Raw genomic sequence first — 15,039 nt, 5'->3', positions numbered from 1 at the left:
CGTCTTCAATAACCTCTGTGTCACTTTCTGTACTATCGAAAGCAAATTATAATGACGAGGAATTTGATTTAAATCATATCAAAGACAGAGTCATCATATCAAAGACGGAGATGATGACATACTACATTTAGTAAGGAATTATAAGCCAAATAAAATAAAAACATCTGCCCTCAAGATAAGGATAGTGCTGACAGATCAACTTCCAATTCATTGCGCGCCGCGGTGTTTCATCCCCCTGTTGCAGAGCAGCGTGAAATTGATAAACAGATTTCGGAAGTGATTACGTCATTTTTTGCAGCAAACCTTACATTTTTTAATCTTTTGTTACGTTGTAGAGGATGTTTCTCACTTTGATGCATGTTTTCTTTAGATTCTATTTCCTATTTTTTTAAATATATATGAAAAAGTACAAAATTAAATTGTATTATCAGTGTAATAATGAAGATTATTCTATAAACTAAAGCTAATTTTGTAATCTTTTAAGTCGTAGCAGTTTGAGCTGCAAAAGAGCCTTGTTAAGTTCTTCGTAAGGTAACTTTGTTAATATTTATTTTTGAAAAATAGAAATATATGTCTATATTTCATTGAGTTTGAGAACAAAATGTATAAGTGTTTCTTTCTATCATCTTTGTTTTTCTATCATCTTTGTTTTTGTGAGTTTTCAGTGGCTCTGGCTATCGTATCCTTTGGTATAGGTGCAAACTACAGAGAAGCTATGGATGTGTGTAATATTGTAAATATATAGTATCTGCCCAATGCCTTAGTCATTATTAGACACTTGGACATGTAAAAATTTGTTGGCATAATTTGGAATCTGATTCAAGATTAGGAAGATAAGAAACAACATCAGAATAGTAAACAACAAACAGCAACATTCATTACATTTTGAAGGTTACCATTTTAGTTCAAACATTAAAATTTCAAAACAATCATTTCAGCATTTAACTGAACAATGCTTCTTCCCTTCCCAGCTTGCATTAAGTTCTTAATTTTAATTGCTATTTTTTAATTAATTTATTTGTTGGTTTATTTTGTAGTAGCTTTGTCTTTTCTTGCTTAAGTACCTTAAAGCAAAGGCAAATTTCACCACTTTTATTTATAGTAGAATAAATAAAATGAAAATAAGAATTAAATATTATTCCTTGCAGTGACTTAGTGAATTATATATATTGTGCTATTTTTGCAGGTTCATGTAAGTACATGTATAAATTTTTTCCCCTTAAGTGAGCAAATTTTTTAGCCCATTATCCTTAGAAATGACAGTATAGTTGAGAAATGTAATGAAGGCACAAAAAAGTTAACTTTTTCATGTTATATGAAGTATATTTATTTGATCTTATATTATTCTTTTTAGAGTAATTTTAGATAATGTGACGGCAAGACTATTTTTTAAAGTCATTAACTTTAAATGCATATGATCCTCCTACATTAATGTAAGCAGTTTATAACCAGTTCACAAAAGGAAATGCATACAGAAAGCTGCTTTTGGGTGTGCTGCCTTAACGACAGGTATCTCAATTTATTTAAATATTTAAAAAAAAAAACATCATTTGAGAAACATTTTTAGTTTTAGGAAAATAAACTAGCCACAGTGGGATAAATTTGGTGAATATGGTGAATGGTTGATAATGTGTACTTGTTTTCGGGTCAAATATTCCTGTATTTGTACTGATGAGGGTGAAGGCTCATTGTGATGCAATACATGTCTGGAAAAATGATTTTTGACTAAATGATATAAAATTCAGCATTTAAAATTATCTTCTTAGCTATAAAAATTACTTGCTTAATTAACTGATAAATACCTTTTTAAAGTATAGTTAATTTGTTTTTCATGAGCTTTCCAGGACTTTTTTTTTTAAATGAAAATCTCATTATTTATTTGCCACATTATGTATATGCATTTTTGTGAATAGGTCGTAATATTTCAGTGAGTGTTTTGTAATAGATGATGATAAATTATTGTTACGCTTTTACAGTTACTTTTTTTTGCCTTCATATGCTTCATGTATAGAATTAATGTTTAACCATTAAAATGTAACAAGTGAGTTTAACTGGTTTGAGGAAAGGCTTTAGTAGTACTGTTTTATTTGCTTAAATATTTGTGACAGTAATAATATATATATATATATATATATGCCTTTGCTTTATGGTGTCATTGTTGAGCTGCAGGCTGCTTAATCTCAAATTCAAAATTGACTAATATCAAACTTTAAAGAAGAAATCAAATAAATTTTTATCGGAGCTACAGATATACAGCTTGAATGTTTGGAAGTGATTGCAAGATTTCACATTTCACTGATAATTATAGCTTTTGATAGCTGCAGTAAAGTGGTACGTACTGCATTATACTGCCATATTAATGTGTAAAGGTAAATTTTATGGATGAACTTCAATTAACTGTGCAATTTTTTTAAATGCTGTTATGAATATGTATTTATTTATAGTTCAGTGCATTAGTAGCATCAAAATGTAACAGTCAGAATAACTTCGTACACCATGTGATAGTATTTATTCCATTTTAAAAATTGGCTGGAAAGTATTTGCATCTCTCTTATTTTTTATATACTTAATCATTGGTATCCATAATTCATTCTGTATTCTAGTCCTTGGCCAAATTATTAATTTAAATAATAGTAATAATAAAATCAGCCATGAAACTTATACCAGAGCTACACTGATTACCAATAAGTATTTGGACACCTGTGATAGAAAATCTAACTTTATTCAAAATCAATAGTTGGTAGAGCCTCCACGAGAAGTAATTACAGAATGGACCCTCCGGGGCATAATTTCTACAAGTCTTTGTATGACAGCTAGTGGTATTTTCTTCCACTCAGCTTGGAGAAAACATAGAAGTTCCTTCACCGATTTTGCACGGGTAGCGCACCCTTGAATTCGGCGATGCAACTCGTCCCAGAAGTTCTCGATAGGGTTCAGGTCTGGACTCTGGGCAGGCCAGTCCATTCGATGAACTCCATTGGCACCATACCAAGCCTTGGTTAACGTCGAAACATGACAACTGGCATTGTTGTCCTGAAAGTAACAGGCGTCCAATCCGTAAAACTGCCACAACGTAGGAAGCACATTGTCATCCAAAATAGTGCAGTAAGCATCGGAGTTGAACTTACCATGAATGGGGACCAAGGATTCTAGCCCATACCAGGAGAAACACCCCCAGACCATAATTCCACCTCCGCCGAACTTGACTGTTGGCACAATGCATTCTGGCAGCAGATGTTCTCCGGGTAGACGCCAGACCCAGACCCTACCATTCGAACGGTAACGGGTGCACCTTGATTCGTCACTCCAAAGAACCGGTTTCCCTGATCTACAGTCCAATTTCGATGTGCTTTGCACCTCATTAACCGAGCAGCAAGGTTGGACTTTGTGATCAAAGGCTTATGGGCAGCAGCACGACCATGAAAACCAAGCAGATGTGCTTCCTTACGGATGGTATTCATTGAAACAATACTCCCGGATGCCTGTTGAAACTCCTCACGGATGAGGGCCATCAGTTGGGTGCGGTTCTTCCGAATTTCTCTGGACAGCACTCGTCGGTCTCTATCTCCCAGTTTCGTTGGTCTGCCGACTCGGGGCACATTCCGACAATCACCGCTCACCTTCCACTTTTTAATCACATAGGCCACTGTCGATTTTGGGTATTTCAGATCGCTAGATATGTTCCTTAAGGATCGGCCACATTTGTGATACCCGATAATTATACCTTTCTCGAAATCAGAGAGCTCCGAACTGCGAGGCATCTTGCATGCGACTAAAGCCGATGCTGTTTCCTACACGATATATACCGGTGGAGTACCTTAGGACTGCAGATATTGTCATTTGCATAGGTGTCCAAATACTTATTGGTAGTCAGTGTATACTGCATAGCAATATCTACATATTTAGAAAAGTGACATTATGAGAAATAATTTAAAATACTGTAAATTGAATGCTATATACTACTTATTTCTGAAATATTTTCTATCTATGCTAAAAAGTTTATTTTCACGGTTTTTGTAAATTTTAGCCAATGGGCTATGTGATTAAAAGTTAAGCTATATTTTGCAGCATACAATTAAATAAAACATAGTCATTTAAAATAATTGTTTTTTTTAAATGAAAATACAGGAATTGTATGTATGGAAATCGAAGTGCTATGTCAATGTAATGCATACCCTTTCCTCTCTAATAAAATATAATAAAACTTTTAGAATATTCTGAGTAATTTTCTGTCGTGCTAAAAAATGATGAAAAATGTTTTATACTGCAGCTATCTGAAGCTATGTTTTCAGTGTGAAAGACTAGTTGAATGGCTTTGAATGAAAGTTTTTGTTAGCTTTGTTCTTCTCTAATGATTTTCATTTGCAGTGGATGAAAGACGGCAATCCCAAGAGCCGTAGGCCGACACTAACTACGCTTCAGCCGCCAAGGTGCTGAAGCCAAGTGGCATTTCGGTTCCTCGTTTCGTGAAATTGGGTGTTTAACCTGCATTGGATTGTCGCAGTTACGCTCAGTGCTGTCGCACTTTATTGTTCACAGTAATTTGATTTACCTATTTGCCTGTTATATGTCTACTCTATACCATTATGTACATCCGTGCTTATACTTTGCATTCATGTGTATGCTAGTTCATGTGCCTTCAGTTCAAATGTGTATATTTAACAAGATATTCAGTTTCTTAAGATTTCAGAAAATTAGAAAAATAATTAATTGCATAAGAGTTAAGCTGGGAATTTTTTAAACATTAATTACAAGAAAAATCTTGTCTTAAGTTTTGGCCAATTTTATATACTTACTTTTAAGAATTTCATTAGCTATTTTAATGATAAAATTCCTAAATTACTGAAAATGCTCAAGGCACAAATTATGACTTTCTGTGTATATTTTTAAGCTATATTAATTGAAACGTGATATATAAATTTAAAAACATGAAAGTTGTGAGAGGTTAATGTCATAACTGTGTATTTTTCTGAATTTTGTGTAGTATGTTGCATTTTTGCCAAAATGTGTGTTTCATTTTGGAAATTTCATATATTGATTATTTTAATATAAAGGAAATCATATACTTCGTCCCTAAAATACTGCATTATTGAGAAATTTTGAAAGTTGTTTTGGGAAATGTAGCTGGAGTTCCATTATTTGTTTTAACTCAATTTTGGCCAAGCTTATTTCCTTTTTAATTAATCTATCTTCATTTATCCCTTCATAATCAAAATGTGATTTTGCTGATGAATTCTTAAACTGCCTTTTTCCAGTTTCAGTAATATACTATAACATACTGAACATCGTCTTAGTGAATCCAGCTTTGTTTTGTTTAAATATTCTAGGTACAATATATAACTTGTTTATAATTAATATTCTTTATATGAAATTAAAAATGATAAAATTAAAAACTCAGCAGAATAATGTGTTAGGCCAACATTTAAAAGTAAGGACATTGGAGAAAAACTGATGAAAAACTGAAACGCCAAAAAGGTTAATATAAGCTAATTATAATTTGAGTGTTCTTTGCAAAGAGTTTGATCCAAAAAAAGTGTAAAATTACTTTTAAAACTACACAGTTTTGGAAAAATATAGCTTTCAGTTGAAAATAATTTCACTTTTTGTATGTAATTAGTGATAATAAAAACTATGTGTTCACCTTTAACTAATGAGTATCTCCCATGCAAATGAAAACATCTGATCACTTTACAATAAACACTAGTGAGAAAATTTTTTAAAAATTATTCTATTATTACTATACTAACTATTTTTGAAAAATAAATAATAATAATAATTTAGATATAAAAAAAATAAAATCCGAAAGCTTTCAGGTTTTAAATTATGTCCGAAGGACATTTTTTTAAACATTTTGTGTATTACCTTTATTTATTAAATACCATGTTCTTCGCACTTAAACTATGAAATTCATTTCAAGAGCAATATAGCAAAATAATTTTAAAATGGGCATATCTTTAGAATTGCCGATACACAGTCTTGCACACTGGAGATAAAAATGTTTTTTCTGTACAATGTTGCCATTGCTCGCTTTGAAATCCTCGAGTTTGTTAATCAAAAATTCGTTAAAGTTTTAGAAAATAGGAAATGGATAGTAAAACAAATTCCAGATTTCAAATTTGGACTTCCAGATGCCCATATTCGCGGGAGGATTATTTATTTCAAAATTTGATGGCTGTAGGTGTCGTTGTTTTATCACAATGCGAGAAACACAACATACATTTTAATTTCTTTAAATATAATATAGGGTGATATTATTTGGTGGCAACAATTTGAAAAGTGAAACGTTGCTTATAGTGCATCAATGCAAAATGCCAAGATGAAATTAATAGTCCTTCTGGGCAAATTGCCGCTTTGGACTAATAAGAAATGTGATATAAAATGGGGTAGGGAAAAGCTGATGTTGTATCATCTCCTTATGTCACTTTATATATGAGAAAATATTAATAGGATGTGTGTTCCTCCCTGATTAAATTGCAAGCTTTACAGTGAATTTCATGCTGTATGTTAGATTGTCCAGGAAATCCTGCTGTAATAAAGCATATAAGCAATGAATAGCATTTTAAGAGTCCTGGAAAGTGCTAGCTGGAGCCTGCAGCAATGCAGATCAGTGTTTTAGTGCACCTTACAAGTGTTTTATCAGAGCAGAATATACATGCTATTCCCTCAGTTGGATTCCATAATCTCTAAGATTATTGGTCATTAGTGCTACCTGAAGGGGATAAGCATTATCATACATGAGGAGAAAGTTGTTATCCATTGCTTCTCTAAACCTTTAACAAACACACACACACACACACACAAAAAAAAAAAAAAAAAAAAGAAAAAAAGAAAAAAAAGAAAGAAAGAAAGAAAGAAAGAAAAGAAAAAGAAGAGGGGAAAGAAATCTGAAAGCTTTCAGATTTTATATTATGCCTAACATTTTATGTGTCACCTTTATTTATTAAATATCATGTTCTTCGCACTTAAACCACATAAAAGTCATTCAACATCACAAAATATTTAAAAACAGCATATCTTAAGAATTTATGATAGGCAGTCGCTGGAGATAATATTTTTTTGAACAGCTTTGCCATTGCTCACTTTAAAATCGTTGAGTTTATTAATAAAAAATTCATTAAAGTTTTGCAAAATTTGAAATAGGCAATAAAGCAAATTGAAAATTCTGGCTTTTAAGTGCCCATGTTCGGTTGGAGGATTATGTTATTCAAAATTTGATGGCTCTAGGTACTGTTGTTTTTTCTCAATGTGAGAAATATTTATGCAGATTCTTCATTATTTAGTTTCTTTAAATATAATGCATGGCGATAATATTTGGTGGCAACAGTTTAGAAAGTAAATCGAAGCAAAATGCCGTTTTGAGACTAAAAGAGTTAACGCTCCTTTGAGCTAAAAAGGATCAACTGTGTATAATTTAGCATTAACAGTTGCATTGGTAAAGAATGTGTAGGTCAGTGCAGCTATTCAAAATGATGCTATTGCCTTTCATAGATGCTTTCAGGCTTATTGCTTTTTGCTGCCTTCAGATTGTAATACATATGGATTCACTCTCTGAACAAAAATGAGATATGTTGGCAAAGAGGGCTTACCTCCTGTGGTATCCCAGTTGCAATGATATTAAGCACCACTGGCAGCTGTGTGCATTTTACACAACTGCCAGTCGTGTGGTACAGATTAATGGGACACAATTCATGGATTCTTTGCATATAGTTCACTCTTACACAACCTGTTACTCATTGTATATCTGGATAGTTGAGTTGTCATAGTTGCAGTGAGCTTCCCTATAATTTTGGCTGACATCAGTTGTCTAATTCTTTTAGCAATCATTGCCAAATTATGGTAGAACTTGCTATTGCACATTTTTGACCTTGACCTGATGCATACATCACTAATGTCTTTAAACTATTTCCAAATTCTTACATGTTGCTATAGGCTACCTTTTAGCCATTAACTGGTCTGCATTCATGTCTATTCTGCTCACATTCCCAACTACTTGCTGCCCCTTCTCACAGTTGGTTATATATATTTTCAATGACATGTTCGATGTTCCACATGCAAAACTTTCATCAAATGCTTGTGTAATACTTGATATTAGAATCTGAAGCAGGCCCTCATAGTTCATACAAATATAGAAAATATTTGTTGGAAGAACAGGTGTGAAAATTTGCATCTTTCTGTATGATGAAGATAAAGACCATTGAATTACGTGATAAAGTTGATCTTGAGATACCAGCCAATCACCTCACATTGGACTTCACTTAATAGACTTAGCATACAACAGCTTGTATAGTTGTTCCTGAAATTCTCCTGCAAGTGTAATTGCAATTCTTAACTCAGATAGGCTTCCATAGTTCAGTGTTTTGTTTCATTGTTTATTTGTGCTTTGATGGCAAAACATAATTTTTTTTATTCAGTTATCTTTTGAAAGCACATTGAATACTGTGTAAGTCAGGTGTAATATAATTTCATTACTTGGCAACTTTCTAAAAAGCAGTGAAATGTATTGTATCTTCAATTTGGATTATACTAAAATCTTATGAAACCTTTATCCTTTATTTTCATGTATGTGAAATAAAAGGAAGTGCATTCCATATGTACAGTACAGTATGCTTCTTTTTATTATATCATTTAATGTTTATAAGCTGCTGCTGAGCAAAATTGTTAAATTTTTATTGCATTTATGTATAGTATGAAAATTGCATTATGTTTAGTGGTCAGTATTATTCGCTGTAGTTTTGGGAATGCATTATCTATGAGTATGAGAGGGCCACTGTATGTCCCATGTTTTTGTTTATTAATAAATATAAATTTTAGAATCAAAATCTCTCAAATATAATATTCTATTTACTTTTTATGTTGGACTTTTTAATTTTTTTGTTACCTGTTAAAGCAATCTTAATTCAGTGTAATTTTTAGTACACTTTATTAAATCCTTTATTTCCAAAGAAACCTCACAATTTTCAAAATTACAGATGAAGATGACAAAAATTTAAGAAACATTAAAGAAAAAGGAAATATGTTATAATAAGTATAAGTTAAAGAAAGTCTTGTTTAATTTGTTTTAAAAGTATTATTGGAGAGTTAATTTGATTTAGAGCATTTTAAAAATATTCTGAATTAAATTTTTTTTTTTTTACGTTCATAAGCCTTAGACATATTTTAATTATTGCGTGTTATGCTGGTTTCTTGGGTAACAAATCATAATTAATATAATGCAGATTTTGATAATAGTAGTAATTATTGATAGCTGTTTGGACATTTTGAATAGTTCAGTAGTGTATTAAAAACTTTTAATTTGATGAAAGCCAAATCTTATTTTTACTTCATACTTGCCTATACATACATGCTATATGGTATTATTTTATGTATGAAAAATGGTCAGAATTATGGACTCAATTTTCAAATTTTCATGTTTCAAGCTTGGGAAAGTTATAATCAAGTTAATTTCATATTTTATTCTAGACAGTTATTGATGCAAAATTAGGAACTGATTGAACATTTTTAATATTTAATCAAATTTTAAGTATATGTAATAAAAACAGTCTTCCTAAAATGTGTTTATTGGTTACTAATTAAGATAAAATATTGTTATTATATGATTCTCATTTTTCTTTTACTGAAAATGTGAGGTAAATAGGTGAGAGAGTGATTTAATTTATAAGAAAGTACTATTTTTTGTGTTAGTAAGCATAAAGATAAAACATATGCACAATGTAATTTGATGTTGAAGGAATAAAAAGGTTGTCTCAGAAGAATCATCCAAAATGACGGAAAGAGATAATTTGAGTGAAGATGTTTCTGTAAGCTGAAATAGCCTCAAATAACTTACTTTCAGCTGTCTTTTTTTTTAATTCGTTGGATCCTGTCATCTACTGTAATTATTCCTTATGTTACTGAAGATTCAGATTTTTTGGATTGGAGGGGGGGGGTGTTTTTTCTGAAGCTTGATAGTTTTGTTCAAATTTTGTTAGTAGTGTTTATGAATTTACAAAAATGTAATTTGCACACAGTGGTCTGAGACCTCTAAAATCCTCTTGTTCTTGAGATAAAAACTGTTGTTCTGTCAGAACATATTTTTTATTCTTTTACCTGTTTCCTGTTTTGTTTTGTAGTGATCTAAATAATAATGTTTTATTCTTTTACCTGTTTCCTGTTTTGTTTTGTAATAATCTAAATTTCTAGGTTAACTATTATCTTGTCTACTTGCATTCTATTTTCAGATAGATATAACCAAATTTTTGTTATGATAAACATCCTGTTTGGGTTTAATTTTATAGATTATTTTTCATATTTTGAATCTTTTTCAAAATATTTTGTTGCATACATTGGGTTTTGTAAATCTTATGAACATTTTTAATAGCTTTATGCATAAATGTCTGAAATGCTCAGTCTCTGTTTCGTATGTCATTTTCCCTTCAAGAACATGAATGAGTAAAAATAAGGCTAGTTCTAGAAATTCTGTCGTGTTTTGAAATAGAATATTTTACCTTTCCATTGCGAATTAACTACATTTTAATTGCGTAGTTTAGGCCAGTTTTGTTGCCTTTTGTAAATGTGCATGCTACACATTTGTAGAGCCAGTTTAGATAGAAAAATCAATTCAGGTAGTCAGGCAATTTTTTTAATGTATTTGTTTTCCATAGCAAGAAAAAAAGTCAAACATAAAACACACACTTGCAAAATCTATCTCATCAGGCTTCTAATGCTCCAATATCTTACTGAGGGATTCTAAGCAAAACTGAGCATCTCATAATGTGGGTTCTGTTCACTTTTTCATAATTTTCGTTGAAATCTGAGAAAATTGTTTATTTCATTTTTTATATCTAGAACAATTTGTTTCATCTTTGGTGAAGTGTCATTTGGTAATCAATTATCTTCCTTTTATTAAAATACTTTTATTAAGAAAGCAAGAAACTTTATCATATTTTTACAAAAAAAAATATGTGAATAGTGCAAAATTTTATTTTAAATTTCCTTTTTGGAATTTTATCATAGTTTTTTGACGTTTTGACAGTACAAAGTTATAAATATTATATAATCATAAATATGTTGTACAAGGACAGTGGTAACTGGGACTGTTAATTTTTTTGGGGGGGAGGGGGCATGTTAATGTTGCTGAATAGTTTTAATTAATTACACTGCAGAGAAATGTGAAAAATAAATTTGTTTATTGTAATTGGTATACTATATTATTATTGTTGTATTTTATGCTGTCTTATCTCAAGATTAAATACCATCTTACGTTTTTGCATTTAAAAAAATTAATATGGATCTAGATGGTATTTGATTTTTGTATTTGAAAATGTTAAAGTTTTCCTTATTATGTTATTTTATTGATGTAATAATTTTTGCTAATCTTTTTACTATAAATGTATAAGAAATATGAATGATAAAATCAAATTTTAAAAACTTTGTTTTTCATGATTTGTTTTCTTACTTTTACAGAAGCAAACACGGACCTGTCACATTTTGGAATGCTCCACTGTGCATCAAATCTCTTCTTTATTTAACACGGATTGCAATTCGAAGATTAGTACCTCCTGAAGAATTAGGGAATCTGGGCATTCCAAAGCATCTAGTCGAATATTTATCCTACAAAACATGGGAATAATAAATATTTTATTGTTCGGATGTGGTTGTATTGTTTTGTGAAGTAAGTAAAACTACAGCAGTAATCAAAGTCCTGGGAATATCTGTGAAAGTACTGTGAATAATTTGTATTTAGTTTCAAAGACTTCGCAGTGATAAAATTATTTTTGGTCTCAGTGTAATTAGTCAGAAGAAAGAAGGGGGTAAAAGAGAATCTGTATTTTGCCCCTGCATTTTGTTTACTTTTCCACAGCAAAGTATTATTAAAACATAATCTTTTTTATGCTGTGAATTATAGGTTTTTTCCATATATTTTTCCGAGTTTTAGCTATTTTATGTTATTGATAATGAGTAGTTTTTGATACAAAAAGTTACATTTTTTGAATGTTATACATGATAAAATTTTATCAGCATGTAAAAATTGTCCATTTTATCTGTTATATGAGGGACAATATTTTTTTTTTAAACTTGAGTCAGTTGACATTTTGTGAATATTTGTTACACTACTTATTTCATATATCATTTGTCTATCCTTTTGCTGAGAACCCTTTTATTTTTTTTAAGATAATCTTCATTTTCATATTTTTAAGAAAGAGTGAAGTTTATATTGTATTTAATTCCATACTGTACTTCCATCATGTAGTAATATCATACATTTATTTTTAGTGGGAAACATTGTATTGATGTAATAGTAACAAGCCAAATTATTTATATTTTTCAGTAATCATCACATATTTTTCCAGTTACTTAAGATTTTGCATGCTGTTTGGTATTTCATATTGTCATATTTTTATCAGTTTCTTTGAAGTAGTTATTATGAACCTAGATCTGTTATGAATTTTGTAGAGTTTCACAATATTTTTTAAAAGTCTTATGAAAGCTAAATGAACAAAATTGTCATTTCAAAAGCTCATCCTCTATTGGGCTTTTGAAATTAGAATTATGTTTATTCATTCATATGTAAAAGAGTTTTTAAGTTGCAATGGAATATTTTGTTCATTCTTGGAATCCTATATTTCTGTCTGTAAATAGTCTCCCAAAAGTGTTTTATTCGATGTTTGTAGTCTATAAATTTTCATATGTTTGTTGTTAGTGTGTTAGATATTTTACATTGAGTACTTTATATGAAGTACTGTAATAAATAGTAATCTAATACTTTTATGGGCAAAGCTTTTCTTGTTAGTTGCATTGTAAATTTAATTTATAAAACTTTTAACATGCTTAAAATGGGAGAAAAAGGGCTTCAATGTGTCCTGTTATCAGTAGTATCTACAGGCATTTAAACTCCTATTTAAAAATTTCCTGGCATTTGATTTTGGGATGTAAATTAATAGTTTCATTATTCTTATGTATTACTGAAGAAATGAGAGACACTTAAAAATTTTCAATCATGTAACATGAAATCATTATTTTTTTTAATGAATATTTTAGCTTGAATGAGTACACAGAGGAAAACTATTGCAGCCTTTGACTGTATCTTCTAGTCACTGCATTAAGAAGTCTCCAAACTCCCTTTATTAGTTTTGTTAAATTATAAGTGCTTAAACGTGTAGGTAACCTTGTGCACCATGCACAAAAAAAAGGGGGGCAGTTCTATATCTCTTGTTCTTTTGGACCGATTGTTGAAATTTAACTTGTTTTCCGTGTCTCGAAAGCGCGACTTAGGATAAATATAATATATTTATATATAGCACTGTTCTAACATAGATGGAGATGGTATACGGAAAGTTTTCATATTATAAATTTATGAATTATTAGCATTGTTCTTACATAGGTATTTTTGCACAAAATCGGACATTTTCTTTCCATATTTTTATTCTACGGCTCTAATTATGCCTAGATATTAAATTTGTAATTTTTTGTTGGACATTATGGATAAATTTAAAATTTATCTTATCGCATTTTTTTCATTTGCGCCAAGAATAATTCACTTGACGAACTTACTTTCAAATAGTTTTAACAAAGTATGTAAACCACATCTGGCATTATTATCTCTTATGATAAATATGTCAAATTTCAAAATGCGCTCCAATATGTAAATTCACGTAAATCTTAAGAAATTTTGAATTAAAAAACTCTTAATTTTTTTGAAGTTATGCTTCGAAATGCAAACTTTAAGATGATGGTAAAAAATTTTATAGGTTGTAATTATAAAGTTTTTTCGAAAAATTTATAAAAATTATTTTAAAATATAAATTTTAAAGATAAATCATAAAAAAGGGCGAATTTTGTTTAGAATGAACCTAAATTTTGAAATGTGAAAGGAAGAATCATATAAATTTAATAAAAAAAAGAGATATTAATATATATATAAGTTTAATTAACGTGGAAGAGCTGAAACTTTGAGAGCTAATTTTTTAAAATTTACTTGTGAAATTTTTACAAAACTTGACACTTTGGCGTAATTGGAGTTATAAAATCGAAATAGGGAAAAAAATTGGTATGTTATTTCAGAAAAGGTCTGATTTTGTGTCAAAATACTTATGTTAGAACAATGCTATATATAAATCTAATATATATCATAAGTCACGCTTTCGAGACATGGAAAACGCAAGTTAAATTTTGACAATCAGTGCAGTAGAACAGGAGATATAGAACTGTCCCATTATTTTTTTTGTACAAGGTGTACATAAATGTATTTGTTTTTACACAAAAAAGAAGAAATTAAATTTTAAAGGATACATTATTAATGGCATGCATGGAAATATCTAAATAAAATATTATAACTGATTATATGTTTTAGAAATACTGTATTACATTATTGTGTAAAATGTGAATTTTATCATGTTTTGTCTTTTTGATATGTTGAGCATTTAGTGTAAACTTTGTTATAAATTTAAGGGATCTGGTGTCCACAATTACTTTCTATTTTGGAAATAAAGTTGTACAGTTGTGATACCTGTATTTGTTTTAATTCTTTACAATCTTTGTTTAATTATTATTTTTAACATTTTCAGTACAGGTAAGGAGGCTTGTTTTTCGTCTAAGATTTTCAGACTAGGAAAAGTAACAATAGGTTTAAATTTATTTCTTTTAAGACTTATATATTCTTTTTATATATAACCTTGTTTTGTTGTTTTTTCACCATACGCTGTGAATAAAATTTATAAACTTTTTCTGTTGACATTCCTAACCATTTGTATCGTGTGTCACTCTGTTATTTTCCCAACAATTTAAATGATTTATCTTTATTTTCTTTTTTTAAAGGCACTGCATGCTATGGGTTCTTTTCTTATTTTCAATGGTATACTTATTTTTAATATATTAGAAATTCATTTGTTTGTCATCTGCAGATTAATGTGGCTTTTACAATGGATCAGTTGTAACCTTTATTAAAAATTTTACATTCCACAGTCAGGTTTCAGACTGCCGGCCTTTAAATGGAAATGCACTGTATTATTGGATGCTGCTGACTTATTATTGGAGCTTATTATGACTTATTATTATTGACTT

At 29.9% G+C, this 15,039-nt stretch overlaps 1 protein-coding gene across 4 annotated transcripts in view; it reads left to right on the top strand.

Annotated features, from left to right (window-relative positions):
• The window catches only part of LOC118198250 (WD repeat and SOCS box-containing protein 1-like), a 60,603-nt gene extending 46,121 nt beyond the window's left edge, over positions 1 to 14,482 (top strand). For 3 of the 4 annotated variants that reach the window (XM_035369886.2, XM_035369885.2, XM_035369884.2), the window contains one exon: positions 11,443 to 14,482. In XM_035369886.2, the coding sequence (XP_035225777.1) occupies positions 11,443 to 11,608 (166 nt within the window). In that variant the 3' untranslated portion in view covers positions 11,609 to 14,482. Of the gene's footprint in view, positions 1 to 4,368; positions 4,539 to 11,442 lie in introns of all 4 variants that reach the window. The other variant, XR_004759727.2, reaches the window with a different exon arrangement.
• The last annotated feature ends 557 nt before the right edge of the window (positions 14,483 to 15,039 follow it).

This window comes from Stegodyphus dumicola, chromosome 7 (genome assembly GCF_044657685.1).
Source record: "Stegodyphus dumicola isolate Sdum_Otavi_A_Nest chromosome 7, ASM4465768v1".
NCBI lineage: Eukaryota > Metazoa > Arthropoda > Arachnida > Araneae > Eresidae > Stegodyphus > Stegodyphus dumicola.
This window is presented reverse-complemented; position numbering and strand designations above follow the sequence as displayed.